We start from the raw sequence: 16,462 nt of genomic DNA, 5'->3' as shown, positions 1-16,462 counted from the left end.
ACTCGCGATTTAAAAACTGTGCCTCGATAATTCGATTGTAGCGATAAGCATCGTCGAGTCGTCAGCGTTTACTCTATAGTTTAACCATAATAATAAAGTGGCCGAGACGGTGACCACCGTCACCTGGATCGGTTTTGACAGTTTATTTATTTTAACCAGTATTGAAGTTTCTGCTGTTAAATGTGATACACCTATGTGAAAGTTCAAAGAGTCAAAATACTCTAGGTGTCACTAGGGCTCAGAAATGGTAATAGAGTCAATCTATAATTACAATTGATTAGCTTTTCACACTTTATCATTGTTGAAAATGATTTGTTTCATCAGCTGACTTGGAGGAGTGAACAGATTAGTACTAACAGATTAAGGGGCCTTCTCGCTACGGTTGAGCTGGGAGCGAATGGCCCCTGATTCAACTGTCAATAAATACCGCGGCATGATACTGTTCTTAGTATACGGGTTCTAACAGTGCTAGTTTTTAGGATGCACCTGCCAAATCTGACCAAACAGAGAAGTCATGGGATCATCCATGGACTACCGATGAAATGCGAGAGAATCGAGCAGAATGGAATCTCGCTGGTGATTCTGGTCTTTTACAGCACCTTCAGCAGTTTTCTGATGTACGCTGGTTAGATTGATAGAAACTTATGGCCATTTTTACTCGTCCCTATATCAATGAATCATTTTGTTTGTTATACATACCGCAAGAATAATAAATTTGCAAATATAACATATATGATATTAGCAACCACGTTTGAACGATGGTTGGAATAAAAAGTATTTGCTGATGAAATAGTTTTTATTTTTTTTATGAATTATCTGTTACAGAAACTGATGACAAGAGCAAATACAACGCACAAGGCCCTAAATTCATTAACTTCAGAGTTAGATGAGACAATCATTTTCATAGATAATATAACTAATACGTCATTGGCTCTTGCCAACACACAATTTATCGAGAGTCGTGTGTTGGAGGACGACATTGAAACAGAGTTGCCACAAGAGCAACAACCAGAGGTAAATCATTTGAACAATTGTATTTTGAAGCATTTTCATCTTCTCTATATTTCTATTACACATCTTCTCTAAAATTTATCTAAGTATCGCTAATGTCATATGTACTTTTACCAGGTTCTAAAAACAAAAGAACAGTTGGATGCAGAGTTAATAGCAAGTATAGGAGAAAGTGTCCGCTGCGGTATTGCCATAATGGATGAGAAGTATGAAACGTTGGAAGTCGTTGCCAGTGACAGCGAAGATGATGGAGAAATTCCTATTCCAAGGTTTTTGAGATTTTTAGATTCTTGCGTATTTTTAACTATCTCTCAATGTATTATTTTGGATTGAAAATACCTATTTTTCAAATTCATCACAGCGTTATACTCAGGCCAAAGGATCCATATCAGGATCGCCTACTTCCATACATCATTGGGTCAGAGAAATGGAAAAACTCCAGTAAAATAGGTTTAGAGAGTAGTAGTAGTGAATCAGAGCATCAAGGGGATGATGATTCTGAAACTGATTCAGATGATAACATACCACCAGTATCAAAGCCTATCAATTTGCATAATCCGCAAATACCTGGTACGGATTTCTCGTCGAGTGGGTCCAATGATTACAATATAATAAATGATGTCAAGAGACATACTGAAGACACCGGGTCTAATAAAAATCAAGATATCTTTGATTCAGACAGTGAAGCCACCACCGCTGCTAATAGTTTACCCAAAGTAAGATACCTTGCATCGTATTGCCAAGTAGCTATTCTATGCTATGATATAGTTGAATAAGTTATTAGACTCCAAAGTGCAATTTTTTAATAGCATGAAATTTAGATGCATTTGAGATGTGACGGAAAGTTATTTGTGATTTGTAGAGTTCAAGTAGTGCGGCACCAAACTTTGCAGAAGAATTGGCTAAAAGGTTGGGGAGTGTTATTCCAACTCAAAAATCTATAAATACTCAGATCATCGGCAAACCAGTTCTAAATCATCCCAAAGGTACTAATCAGACATTTGTATGGTGCCAAGTTTCTCTACATTTTGTCATATACCAAAGTATAAAGTGACTAGAGATGTGTTGAGTTGTAATAATAAAATAAGTCTCCTAATTTTACAGTGTAACATGAAGTGAAATGTAAATTTCAGATGATCTATTCACCCCAGAAGAAGAAGACCTATTTGGAGCTCGGTCAGAGAATTTATTCAGTGAACCAACAGGTCTATTTGGCAAAGAAGCTCCGAACTCGTTGTGGCACGACAAGCCAGCCAAGCCTTTCAAATCCAACATCATTCCTCCGTCACTTGATGCACCACCACCGATCAATAATGTTTGTAAGTTCATGGCTTAATACTGATGGGATTCGATAAGTTTAAAACAAAGAACCATTATCTGTTAAACCATTGTGAAAACCAGCAAACCCACCTGCCAATTTTTCAATTGCATTTTAGCAATAAAACCAAAGTCTGCGATTGACGATCTATTCGGCGATGGCGATTCTGAAGATTTAGATGATATATTCTCAGGGCAAACTTCGATAAGCAAGCCATTAAACCAAAATAGCTCACCAAGCAGTAGTCTTCGCCCAGAAGAAAGGCCGAGAAGTGACAAACTCTTGGTCGTTGGTGACATCGTACGAAAAGAAGGAATGACGACAAGTACCCCAGAGACAAAGGATGCAATTAACTCGCTTTTTGATGATGATTCCGAAGATGTAGAAAATATTTTCAGTGAGGAAAAAAATGGTAATAGTAAAGCCTCAAAGCTAATTAATTTTCTATCTTTGTCACCATTGCAGCTGCATTCCATTTCATTGACAAGCAAACTCGAGTCGCATCAAAAAAGTATTTCCAATAGGTTCATTAGCTTAGTGCCTGGTTACTAATTTACAAAATTTACTAAAGTTTATAATGCAACTACCCTAAATTCACCTCGCCCCTTTGATAATATCAATGAACTTCTGTAGATCATACAAAACTATAAATAGCGATGGTTAATATTAGAATTCTGTTGATCAGATTGGACGGGAGCCAAGGCAAGTGGTCCTGAGAAGAAAGCTAGTTCCACACCCGCAGAAGCATCTGACACCAACAACAGAAAGGTACGATTGGATTAGAGCGCATTGTAAACTCCACAGCATATTACTGCGTTATTCAAATCTTTCATGGTATAGCCTGCTGATATCGCCTTTTATAGTTTGAATAAGGTTGACACTTATGATTAACGAAAAAAAAGTGAAAAACCATGGGATCAGATTCTCAACATCGTAAACAATACGTTCCAGTTTTTGGAAACGTTGGGTGTTCATCAAAGTGAAAATATAATAAACCGATACATCATCTCATTTATAGGTGTAGGTAAAGATCAATACTTAGTCCTGAAGAGCATAAGAAGGCTTCCATAGATCAATATACTCTCCAACATTTCTATTTGTTAGTGGCAATCCATTGTTTTATTGTTGCAGGGACCAGTGGGTGGGGTCTCGTTGCTTGGTAATATAGACATTTTTGCGTCCGGAAAATTACGTCGCCAAGTGTCCAGTGATTCTTCCAGCAGTAAATCATCATCTGATTTGGAATCTTCAAGAGACACAGTACCAAATGCAACAGATGATAGTAATTCAGGCGTAAACGCTAGATCCAATTATGGGAATTCGGTGATTGAGGCGCGCAATTCGGAAACTGTAGAGAGTAGCGGCGTTTCTCTTCGTCCACCAAGCATAGACGTTACAGCCAACTCGAACACAAGGTAATTAGCACGATTTCTTGTTGGAATGCTTTTATCCATTGCCGTTTAATAAATTTAATCTAGTTGTAGTTGTATTTATTCGTTTAGAGTACTCAAGTTCGATGCATGAGGATAATAATTTGAATTATCCGGCGTTTGCCGCGTTCTCGTAACAAATTTGAAACAGCTTCTGCATCAAACAATTTGTCTGGATATGGAAAGAGGAAAATTACTTTTTACTTCAAGATTCATGTTATCGTAAATTCTTTTCATATCTGTGAAGAAGTACGTCTACACCGAATTGCTTATTCAAAAGAGCACCAAAACTTAGGCAATTAAATAATTACAAAAAATGACGATGATCGCATCATGCGGTCATTGAGAGCCAGATAATAACAATCTAGCGGTTGACGCAAAGTCCGATCGTGTACCGCATAACAATCACCTGAGATAATTCAAAAGGAAGAGTGATTTCACTCGGCCAATGCCAAGTGGTAATTCAGGTTCGCTACAGGTGTATATCTCGTCAAGGTGTCTGCCATCGCAGCACTCATTAGTTTCTAGGTCCGTGTCTACGACTATTGTACGAAAGAAATAACATATCGTCCACGCGTCGCACAGAATCGTATTCATTCAAATAGTGACGAGCGGAAGTGTTTCATTCGACTTGTTCCGTCAAATGTAGTCGAAATTCGCGTTATGTGTAGGTATAATATGAGTTTAATAGATTAAGGAGATGAATCGTCCGTATTTGGACGTTGAGAATACCATATACCTAGTGTCTTCTTCGAGACTTTTGAAATCTAAAAGCTGGAAAATTTCTGAGCACCTTTATATATACATTAATCACTCATATAAGTGCTATACGATCCTATAAATAGAATTTTGAAGAGCTCTCACCTCCGTGATCACCGCCGCGATTCAACTGGGTTAATTGTTTAAAATAACGCACGGTACCCTAACTGAAAGGTTGTATGTTAGTTATAAAGAACTCGCTTTAATTAGGATGTACGTATTTTAATTGGTGAATGATCGATTTCTCTTTTTAAAAAAAATTCATCAATATAATGTACAGATTACATCATGTACGGGTAACGTATAGGGTTTGCCCCACATAAAGATGAATGATGTTTACGTGTAGCACACAAGATCGCGTGTTCGGGAATCAATAGGAATCTAAGGACCTGCAGTGGGCGGGATTAGGTCGGTACCTTTAAATATCCTTACAGCCAAAGACTAGCCAGTCTTCGATCCATCATACTTCTCCAGCTAGAATCTTCGCATTCGCTAGTAACATGCGGTTCTCACAGGTTCCGTCGAATGACACAAAAAACATTCTACACACAGTGAAATGTGCGATATCCATTGGTGGAATCATTTGGCGATAATCAAGAACAGGTATTCGATTGAATAATAATTATTATATCTGTTGTTACGTTATTTATCTCATTACTATCGAAATAACAAAAAATAATCACGCATATTAAAAAAAGCCTTGAAATTCATCGCCGGTCAAAACTGATCTTTGACAAAATTTCGAAGTAATTGGCACTGTATCGTTCCATGTTTAAACAGGCGCGCGATAACGTTACGCGTTTGTTCGTATTCGGCAAGGTTTTCATTTACCTGTCCGAATTTAAATACCGCGAAACAAAAATTTTTAGTTTATTTACTTTTTTAATTTAATTGTTACAAAATAAACTTGTACAATTAGCATGACGAAAGTTTAGCACCTCAGGAATGGGCAGCACTCCGGCCAATCTTTCGATTTGTCTTGCTCTCGTACCACCGCACATTGTTCCCCGCATTTCTTTAACTTCGGACAGCTGTAAATGTGGGTAATTACACAAGTATATTCAATCAGTTTCAATGATTACAAAATGCAAAACATATACGGTATGCGAGTATGTTGTAGAATTTTCTTTAAATTAATTCTTACGTACGCCGGATAAGCTTGTAGTTCATTTTCTTCGTCGCATAGATATAGAGTCTCACAGTCGACTACGCGTGATGCGTTAGTCGCGATGATTTCACCGTTTTCTAACGTGCACTCGGAACCTAAAATTTCGATTAAAAGACTATTGATCCTTGAACAGGATAATATCAGAAGGCAATGAAAAAAATGATGAAAAATGATCGGATTGAATTATCCGTATTAGTGTACAATATGGGTAGGTGTAACGAGGAGTTGAAATCAGAGAAAGAATGAACTTACATCGGCAACTTGCGACGCACAGAATAAAAAATACAAACGGCACTAAATAATAAAATTTCAAGAGAATCATCTCTCGATGGACTCGCAGACCGACTTCTCTGTAAATTAAAATAATAGAAATTAAGCATCTGCAGGGCTTCGGTCGGATTTATATAAACTCACTTCAATCGTTATACTAATCGTTGAAGAGGCACGTAAATATCACGTAGACGTGGATGATCATAAAACAACGTACGAATTCCTTTGACGAACGACGCAAAGATTTGAATCCGACAAAAGCGTGAGTCACGAGTTTGTAATATTGAAGTTTAGTCAAAGTTCAGATTCTGAAAAGATCTGAGAATAATTCCAAAATTGTGTTGAACAACCATGTTTTTTATTACATTTTCGAAAGAGCATAATATCAAAAATTCGGATCCTGTGTGATCCTGAGATTCCCTCATTTTTTAGCTGAACATAATACACCTATAATATATTAATCGACGACGATTCGATAATTATTGTACAATTATAACGAGCCACTTTCAGACACGCGACTAGCTTCAGAATACATTAATTATAACTTAGCGTTGATGCAGATACGAATCTGCTCAAACTCTTAACGGTAATATATTATTCTATCAGACTATGCATATAATACCCACATACTCCAACAAATGAAAATGCCCCGATATCTTATAAGATCATAGGCTGCTTATTCTATTCGATCGCTGCAACCTAAACGGTCTAATCAGTCTCTTCAGTGGTCGCAGGCTCCGTTTTTTTTCACTGCACATCGTCGCTTTTCACGGAATCTAGAGGTAGGATTTGTAGATATCGTCGCACACGGGGCCTCCGCAACATTCCGGGTATGACTTACGATGGTCGAACTGAACAAATCCACGCAACCGGTGTCTACATACGTATCTCGGACATCTGAAAAAAAGACACACGTTTCCTCAGGTTGAAATCAGAAATCGCTATGATGATTGAATAATTAGTCTCCGGAAAATGGTACGCGTCTGTAGTATTATATTGGCGCGATGTTTGTTGCGGCGCAATTTGACGGAAAACGTAGGAAATCGCGTCAATATCACGCCAATGTGTGAAAGAAATTGCGGATAACAGAGATTTTTTTTTTAAATCGAACATTTCTTGAATATCAAGGAACTCACGATTCTCTTCTGGAAATAACGCCACCCGTGTGACACGTTACGATAGCGTAGCAGTCGGTCACACTTTGTCCAGGTGTCATCTGTCTTCCTCTGTACTTGCAAATATTTTCTGAAAAAAGAAAAAAAAAAAAAAAATCACAGGTACAGTACAATCACTCGATGTAAAGTTTTTTAGTTTGTAATAGAATTCAATCATCGAACGAACAATTGGTCATGGAGACACAATTCATTGGTAGATATTGAATATCATGAAAACTCACTCAACGCGCAAGCTATGGTGAAAACTTGTAGTAGGATGATAATAGCGAATGACAGTCGGATGATTTTCATGTTAGCTATTCGGAGCAGATGAGTTTCGGTACAGATAATTAATTTTCGATTGTCTGGTCGATTTGATGATCAAATATCCGTCGTTATTCGGCTTTTCAAGACTCTCTTATGTCCGCGGTGAATTGATCTGACTATTATATAGATCTGGTGTTTTCTTATTTTTATCATATCGACAACAACATGCATCGCCGTAATTACGACATTGTCGAACCCCCAGCGTAGATTCTTGTAAGAGAGGGAACTTTTGTGCGTAAGTAGTAGATTTTTTGTTTATTTGATACATCCCAATCATTCCCAATGTTGTGCGATTGCTGTATCGAATTGAGTAATTCGTTGATGAAATCGGTCATTTCGTACCACTCAATCGAAATCATCGTAATCTACACCTCCTTCTCTGCGGGGAGGCAGTGAAAACGGCAAAATCATCCGAGAATATTCTTCCGCTTATCTTCTTCACGGACAGCTTGTTCTCTCCGCTATTGGCAATACGTGAAAAATAAAAAAGTGTAAGAAAAAATAAAGATAAAGGAGTGAGGGAACAGAAACTCAACGGTACAATGTTATAAATAGTTTTTTTCTCGCGCTTATCAGAAGAAAATACATTGTAATAATTGAACATTTCTCATAAATGGAAGAAATTACAGAGGGGATGAAATTCGGAAATACTTGGGCAGATCCGTCGACGATCAGATAAACTTAGTTAGTTACATTGAGAAATAGATTTGCAGGAAGTTGTTCTCGAATTCAACTTCCATTCGTACATAAAATACATAAATTATATTCACATCGAGTTGCGTTAATTCCATTGACGCATGAAGCATTGTATGACGAAAATATTGCGCTGTAATCGCGTCGTATTTCGGTTACGACAAATATATTTGCTTCTGCGGAATTGATAAGATTCGAACTGATCAAAACTATTGGATTATAAACCAGTGGATTGTGCAGCGGAGTGGTTTAAATTCAATTTTCTAGTTTACTTTTGATGCGTGATCGCATGGTACAGAAATAAATCTGTTTTCTTTGCATAATGCAAATGTTGAAACTAGGTAGGTATACGCTTTGGACGAATGCCATCACTTTCAAAAAGATTCTAAAGACATCAATTTCGTGGGAAAAAAATAAATAGGAAATTAATATCGAGGAAATTACCGTCGAACACTTGCGTTTTTATCATAAGAAATAGCTTGGGCAGCGCGGTTTTAGGTGTTTGGACAAGTTCGAACAGTAGCTACAAAAATTGAATGTCGTTTCATTATCAATTATCAATTAAATACGATGCCCTGTAATTATGGATTTACCGTATGATTGCAATTGCTATTTTTATTGTTTTATTCTTTCTTCCTCGTTACTAACAGTAAAATAGTAAAAGTGAACTTTGAGTTGGTGAGAAATGAATTATTTATCATTGCGCGCAAAAAAGAGGCTCGCATATATTTATTGTACATAAATCGGAGTAATCTTGAGCCTCGATTGCGAAATCATCTAGATTCTGATGTGACGTAGCCGTCGTTACAGTTCGCGAACTATGATCGGATCTTTTGTGTCACCGGATGTTTGACCGTCTTTATGTTGCAGGTTTGTATAACATGGTATAACTTTCTTCGCGGCGTTGACGCGTTTGAATAGTAAATCGATGTTTGGTTGAGGTAAACATGACGGGTTACACATGTTAATTACTTTGATTATCGAGCATACATTTCATCGAGTATACCTATTGTTACATTAATCGATTTGATTTCCTTTGGTTTCGGTGAAAAAGAAGTCGCTGTCAGGGCAAGCGATTCTACTGCAACAATCGGGGTAGAGTTGCTCGTAGCCGATCAGAGTACCGGACACTGCTGTTCTGCTGCAAGAATTCGTTGGACACCTGAAATTATACGTATAAATGCAGAGTTTCGTTGACGTAGATTGTTTTACTTAAAATGAACGTAACACGAGATAAACTGACTCGTCGATTCTCACGAATCCAAACTCCGAGCACATAATTAGACGACATCCCGTGACGGTTGAATTTTTGTGTTCGCCGGCCGGAAGCACTTCGCCATTTTGTAAAAAGCACAATCCTGGACCGGTCGGCTGGTGGTTAGCTGAAACGAGGCAATTAGGAGATTTTATGAATAAGCATAATTTTTTTGAAAGTTTACTCTCGATTTTACCAATACAGATCGACGACTGTCCCGCATAGGTTTACCGGTGGCATCTGTTACGTACGCGTGCATTGGCAGCTAGCCAGGTGATTCCTCGCTTGTGAGACGATTGTACCGGACTCGATCTCACCGCGTTTATAGGAAATCTCACGTCACACGACGTCTACAATTTTGTTGAATTTCACGAAATCCCTCAGTTATATTCTGGCCACTCGCCTGAACCGATCGACTTTCAAAACCGCCTAGTTACAGACCCGAATATCTCATACCAAACCACCCGATTTTGCGTCCTGAGAATCGAATACCCCGGCTATCGCGTACCGTTCGGTTCTTCGGAAGACAGTATTTTTTTTATATCTTTGGGGCCCCATCGCCTCCGAGTGTAAAAAGTCGCCGATCAACAGGCGCCAGTGCCCGACTTTAACGTCCTCCTTCCAACGAACCAAGAGACACATATTTCGCTGCGCTCTGGTTAGTTTAACTTTAGCTATTTTCTCAACTAAGTCAGTGGGTAGAACGGACAGATTTAGTGTACTTTGGGTTATTGTGAAGTTTGCATCTTTCGAAAAGACCATATTCGATGTGTGGAAAATTCATTTCAGCGTTATAACTTTCGAATTAACTGTCGGTGAATGAGTTTCAAAATGCTTGTAACGTGAAACGCTGACGCGCATCGATCGTAAATTAAGCTCATAAATATTTATGACTAAAAAAAAAAGGGAAATAACCAAATTATTTATCCGTTCAAAGAGAAGGAAGAAACGCTTGTTTTCTCGGTGATAATGAACCGGTGAATTTATAATCAGTGGCATCGTTTAGAAGGCGCGCATCTTTCAAAAAGTCTGAAGTTAGGCAGGTCTGACCTAGATTTGGATCTTTTTTTAATTCTCTCACGGTGGACAGGGCCGATGGCCAACGGCGCCGACAGGTTTCAAATACAAGTAATTTCATTTCAGCTCTTTTATTTCGTCTCTATTTCGGCACTCACATGAACTACGAATTGGCGTTTGGCTTGTTGTTGGAATTGCCGTTTGAAAAACACACAATATCACCAAAATCTTTATTGATGCAGCTTGATCCATGGCGAAAACTTAACTGATTACAACCGTTTCTGATGAATTTTTAATGTGAAAACGTCGATTGGTCCATCGAGCAATGTCATCGATACACTCCAACAAGGTTGCTCCGGTTACTAAAAAATAATCTTCATGTCTGGCGTCCGCTTGCAATAACCCCGATAAGACGTCTGGTATTCACGTGAACATTTCCTTTACCCCAAAAAGACTTTGACCCTGGTACTATATCGGTCATTTTTCATGACATCACCATCTGCAGAAAATATTACAACGACAGCCATCTACTATACGAGGTTTTCGGCAAGTCTATAAACTTTCATCCATCGCAACTCTCGCGATTACCACTCGGGCTCGTCAGTTCCTAAATTCGGAACTCACATTTGTATCCGATGACCAACACATTTGCGCCGGACTGCAGATCCCCAAATCCCTCGATATATTCAATTGTCGCTGCATCTGGTTACCTCGATCTTTCGCCGTATTATCTATGGTATTATCTATCGCTTGAACTTGCGATGCGTAAATTCAGGCACATGTATAATGATCGACGTTGCACGGGTCAGTTGGGTTTAAAAATATAATTAATCAACTCGTAGTTATAGTCATGGATTTGATTCGCATAACAAGCTTGTTATACTTATGTGCATGGATGCAGCGAAGCTGATTTCAGAAATACGAGTATTTCGTAACCGTTGTTCGGTACGTAATTGCGTTTGTTTAATTTTTAGCGCTAATTTCCAACCATTGTTGACATCGTCCTGGAACAGGACAGGGGACATGTACAGAGAGAGATTTGGTAGCGACAGTCTCTTCGCTGCGAAAACATTGGATCGAGATAATGAAAATTTTTTGAACAACGCGCGGATACACGAGGACACGAATACGGAAGCGAATCCAAGTATTTTCGAGGATACCGACGAGATTTTTGGCCCTCCGCCATTACCGAAGAGCGGGTCAAAGACCGACGCTAAATCCACGGTGAGGTCGTTGTTCGACGACTCTGATACCGGTGACGACCTATTCTCGAATACCAGCTCTGGATCGCGTTCTCAAAAAACTACCGACGTTCTTTCGACGACAACAATAGCGACCTCGCAATCGTCGGACAGAGCAAAGATTTTCAAAAATAGAGGATTATTCGATGACGACGAAGAGGACGAGAACGACATTTTCGGAACTAAGGATTCGTCGGACGTAAATTTGTTTGCGGCCAGTAAGTCCGCCGTTGAAATTAAGCGATCGGAAGTTATGCCGGAAGCATCCTCTACGCAGGAAAAAAGTGCAAGAAACGCCGAAGACGTTGATACCGTGAGGGAAAGTCTCGACAGCAATTTTGAAAAACGGAATAAGATTAAAGATCAGCAGACTGCATCAGTGAGCGCGAAAGTTGATAGTATATTCGACGATCTGGACGACGATGATCTGTTCAGTCCGAGTTTCGGAAAGAAGACTACGAGTGGGATGAAGAAATCTGAGCCACCGAGTTTGTTCGACGACGGTACAGACGACCTCTTCGCTGCGCCGGCTAAACCGCCTGCTGCCAAACTGGAAAAGACGATGGAATCCTCTACTTTCTTAAAATCGGAGGAAACAAAGGCGTCTGTTATCGAGTCAGGAAGAAAAGTTGGAGGACAGCTGAGCCCAAAAGTAATGGAACAACTTGCTGCCAAATTGGACGTCGCGAAAACTGGGGATAAGGGAAATCTCCAGTCGGAGAAAGAGACAAAAACGGAGAAAACTGTTGAAGAAAATACTCCACCCTCTAAGGGTGAAAAGACTGATGTTTTTCCGATAAATAAATCTAAGAATCTCGCGTCAAAGATATTGGATGAAATGAAAACGGTACAAAAGTCTAAATTGGAACCGGACGCGAAGCCAGGTATAGCGAAGAAACCAGAAGTGTTGAGAAAATCGGATCGTAAATTAGATGCCGCAAACAAAGCTGCCGCTATCCGGAAAACCATTGTCTCGTCGAAGGTGACAACGGAATCTAGGTCAGAAAGTATCGAGGAAACCAGAGTGAGGTGTGCCGAAGAATTTTCAAGTAAAAGTGTTCGGTCGGAGAGAAAAGTTTCGTCATCGGACGAAGAGAGATCGTCGAGAAGTTCAAAGTCTGAAATTTTCAATGCGGGAGAAGAAAAATGGCCGGTATCCTCTTCGCCAGAAGATTCGTCCAATACCAACGTCAGAAGAGAACCTCCGAAAACGTTGGAAATAAGATCGAGCACAACTTCGGTGACCAGTGAAAAATCGAGTGCCGTTCAGCGGCGAGTTGTCTCCGGAAAAATAGCAAATTTGATGGGGCGTATGAGCGATTTGAAAATTTTATCGCCTACCGATACCCCACCCGTCTGGAGAAAGAACGAGGAAAGGACCGACGACGTCGGAGATAAAGACAGCGAAGATGGGAGTTGCATCAGCACTTCGAAAGAAAGTCCGACACTGTCAGGTAACGTTTAATTTGGAAGTGAAAAATTTTCCAAAAAGTTGTCGCGACACCAGAAGTTTTATCGTTCGTTTGCAGATGATCTTCACGAGGTGATTGCTCCACCCCCACCGCCCTCACCGCCTGAGCAAAAGGGATTGGAACCAGCCATCAGCTTCGACGTTCCGGTTCAAGTTGAAACGTTGAGCGTTACCGCTTCTAAAGTAAGTTGATAAAATCTGAAAAAGTTCGTGCATATATTCGTATGTAAACATCCGCGATATTTCTTTGTTGCAGAGTCGAGTCCGGATCCAGTCAAAGCGCCGACCACAGAGTCGTCGCGCCCGGCAGAACGCGCTTCGGAAAAGTGGGATCGATTTCGATACGGTAGATTTTTCAAACGACAATGATTCGGATACGAATCGGAATCTGTTCTCGAACAGCACGAACAATAATCCGGCCGTTGCCGAGAATTCAACGAACGCTCAGAATATGGTGAATTCGAACACGGACAGGTTAATTATTTCCACAGGAGGAGGTAGTGAGAACGTGAGCGTTAAGGTGACAGAGTCCACCTCGTCCACTTTCGCGGATGATCGCTCTGAAATAAGCTTTAGCAAAGAGAGTTCATTGAGTATAAACAAAAATACCCTCCTTTCCCCGTCTACCGACGAGGAGGATCTCTTCGACGTACCCCCCGATCTCCCGGAGGATCCGCCAAAAGAAGACGCGCTTTTTGGCAGAGCCCCGATTCTCTCGCCTGTCGAGTCATTCGTAAATGTAGAGAGCGAGGCTAAACACGAGCCGTACAAAAGTGATAAAAATAATGAAGGTGCCAAGGAAGAGACGAGCGTCGCCACTAGCCACTCGCGAACCTCCGCAACTCTTGTTACCAAAGAATCTTCACGGTCGACTGAATCGAGAGAGAAGGTCACCGAGAAAACAACTTCTATTCGGGATGAACGAAGCACTGGCAATTCCGTTCATAAGGAGGAATCCGCTGTTGGAAAAATGTCGAAAAACAAACTTGAAGATAAATCCCAACAAAATCGAGGAAAAATAGAAGCAGAAATCAGAACCAGAACGAACCGCATCATTGCGAAGCAGGAGGTCGCAGAAGGATCGATCGATCCGCTACGGGATAGTAGCCATGATCCTATTAAGGATCCTAGCAATTTGTTTGCGTTTGTCACGAAATCACCGTCGCCAGAAAAAGGAAAGAATCTGCTATTCAACGAGGACGATGACAGTCTTTTCTCAAGGTCGTCGTCGTCGAAGAAATCGAAAGATGCGGGGATCGATGAGGCTGGAAAAAGCGCGACAAAGAAACCGACGCTTGACCTTTTTGCGGACGATGCGGATGTTGATTTCTTTACAACTTCACTGCCAAAATCATCTACTATAAAATCTAAAGAATCAAAGATCGACCTATTCGGCGATGACGGTAACGATGTCGATGACTTATTCGGAGGCGGCGCCAAAAAACTAACGATCAAATCTTCTCAAAATTTGATGACGAAAAAAACGGTCACCGAAATTCATTCGTCGTCGAAGAAACAAAGTTTGTTCGACGATAACAGCGACGAAACGTTGTTCGGAAGTTCGAACTTGTATGGAACCAAGGAAAAATCCGATGGCAACAGCCTAGGGACTGCGTCCGGCATATTTTCTGATGCTGACAACGCCGAGATATTCAATACTGGGAAGCCGAAATCTACCGAGTCAACTTCCCTTACTGGTAAGACAAACGTAGAGGATATTTTTGGTAATCGATCAGGTGAAGAGGAAGATATGTTCGCGGAACAAAAAATGGTGATAAAAAAATCGACGATCCCCTCCGGTTTGTTCGGTGACGACGATGACGATGGCAGTGACATATTTGGGAAATCGACCCAATCCGCTACGGTAAGTCACTCAAAATCAACGGAAACACGTGGAGTAGTTAAGCGAGCGACGACTCGAGATCTGAGAAAAACTGCCGAACAAATTGTCGAGGATCCGTTGAGTATGCTACAAAACGACTGATCGCAAAAATAATTGAAAGGTGGAGCAATCGATACTGGTCTTTAGTTAATATTTTTGAAATTATTTTTTTCTCCAAATACGCTTCAAGTTTGTTGCTAATTTTAATGATTTATCAATCATGCTAGTTTTCAAAATTGCATTCCTTTGAAAGTATTAAAAAATTCATATCGCTAAATTATCTTCTTGCAGTTTATACAAACTTGCAAATAAAACTGTTGTTTGGAATGATTGTTAAAACTCTTCGTACGGCACGATCGATTTTGAACAGTAAGCATATCGTTTTCCTCTGTTGCCCTATTGAAATCATTGAATGTAGAAAAAGAGGCTTCGAAATCGTGGGTGGTCTATCAAACTATTGTATATAATACACATTCATCCACGTACTAGCAACGATCCATTCTAATCCAATAGCTTTAAAAGTCTGTAAGTACTCAAAACTCACCCAAACTATACACATCCAAACACACCCCACACACCCACACATATATACATATATATTTTCTTTATGTGATTTCGTTTTATCAAATCGGATTGTGTATATTTGTAATTTTGTTTAATTTATACGAAGCGCCGAACGGGCTTAAAAATACCTATCTAAGAAATCAATTACGAGAACGTTTATACAGTGTTTGTGAATTAAATATATTATTATACGTCAACCGTTTGATATACATATATGTAGATATCAGGTAATCAAATTTTACGGTTTAATTCATGCGCACTGCATAACGTAAAGTAAATGAATATATTCAAGTCTCGTAAAAGATATTATGTATAATGTATCAATTGTGAAATAAACATTGCCTGAAAAAATTTGCTATCGAAACATCGCTCTTACGACAATACAGGTGTACCGTACGTATTTAAGTGAAAATGAGAATTGTCTTATGATTTCATTTTCGATATAAAATACAGGATAATACGGAACGGAGGTTTTGTATATTTGAATACCGCTTCTCAGAGTCAATGAACAATAAAATATGTATAAATATTGCCTCTGTCAAGACTTTTTTGTCACGATATGTACCGTCAATCAACAAATAGACGCTACATTTAACGGCCTACGAATTGATCTCGTATGATCATGATTGAAACTTTCAATGTTTCCGAAAATCAATTAGTTTGCGGAAGACAATTTTTTTGCGGATATCAATGACAGGTGGTATAAGTTCATCGGACTATTGAGATGCTGTACAGTACACGTGTCTCATTAATATTCTTATATGCATGAGAATTCTTCAAAAAGTCGAGGACTTCACATTTACGTACATGTGCACGTCTAGCATTGGAGTATTGACCTCCGGAAAACGTGGTTCACGTATACAAGCCAGTGATAAGAGGTAAGTATATCGAGATTGAACTAT

General features: G+C 39.6%; 2 protein-coding genes across 5 annotated transcripts; one reads left to right on the top strand and one right to left on the bottom strand.

The window, feature by feature from the left end:
• Positions 1-41: 41 nt before the first annotated feature.
• LOC105692830 (WASH complex subunit 2) lies at positions 42-16,091 on the top strand. Of its 3 annotated transcripts, none has more exons than XM_012412310.3 (13): positions 42-247; positions 480-617; positions 826-1,014; positions 1,129-1,280; positions 1,373-1,727; positions 1,874-1,997; positions 2,145-2,330; positions 2,448-2,741; positions 3,015-3,097; positions 3,461-3,744; positions 11,377-13,097; positions 13,173-13,297; positions 13,371-16,091. In XM_012412310.3, the coding sequence occupies exons 1-13, from the start codon at positions 245-247 to the stop codon at positions 15,096-15,098; spliced, it is 5,382 nt and encodes a 1,793-aa protein (XP_012267733.2). In that variant the 5' UTR covers positions 42-244; the 3' UTR covers positions 15,099-16,091. The 3 variants fall into 3 exon arrangements, with proteins under 3 accessions (XP_012267733.2, XP_048508427.1, XP_048508431.1); XM_048652470.1 differs by having other exon boundaries at positions 325-617; XM_048652474.1 differs by lacking the exon at positions 480-617.
• Positions 7,353-10,859, bottom strand: LOC105692832. 2 transcript variants are annotated; one of them, XM_012412313.4, is made up of 3 exons: positions 10,561-10,859; positions 9,374-9,512; positions 7,353-9,292 (listed from the first exon to the last, which is right to left on the bottom strand). In XM_012412313.4, the coding sequence occupies exons 1-3, from the start codon at positions 10,652-10,654 to the stop codon at positions 9,148-9,150; spliced, it is 378 nt and encodes a 125-aa protein (XP_012267736.2). In that variant the 5' UTR covers positions 10,655-10,859; the 3' UTR covers positions 7,353-9,147. The 2 variants fall into 2 exon arrangements, with proteins under 2 accessions (XP_012267736.2, XP_048508522.1); XM_048652565.1 differs by lacking the exon at positions 10,561-10,859 and adding an exon at positions 9,617-9,923.
• Positions 16,092-16,462: the final 371 nt, after the last annotated feature.

This window comes from Athalia rosae, chromosome 1, assembly GCF_917208135.1.
Source record: "Athalia rosae chromosome 1, iyAthRosa1.1, whole genome shotgun sequence".
NCBI classification, from domain to species: Eukaryota; Metazoa; Arthropoda; class Insecta; order Hymenoptera; family Athaliidae; genus Athalia; species Athalia rosae.
This window is presented reverse-complemented; position numbering and strand designations above follow the sequence as displayed.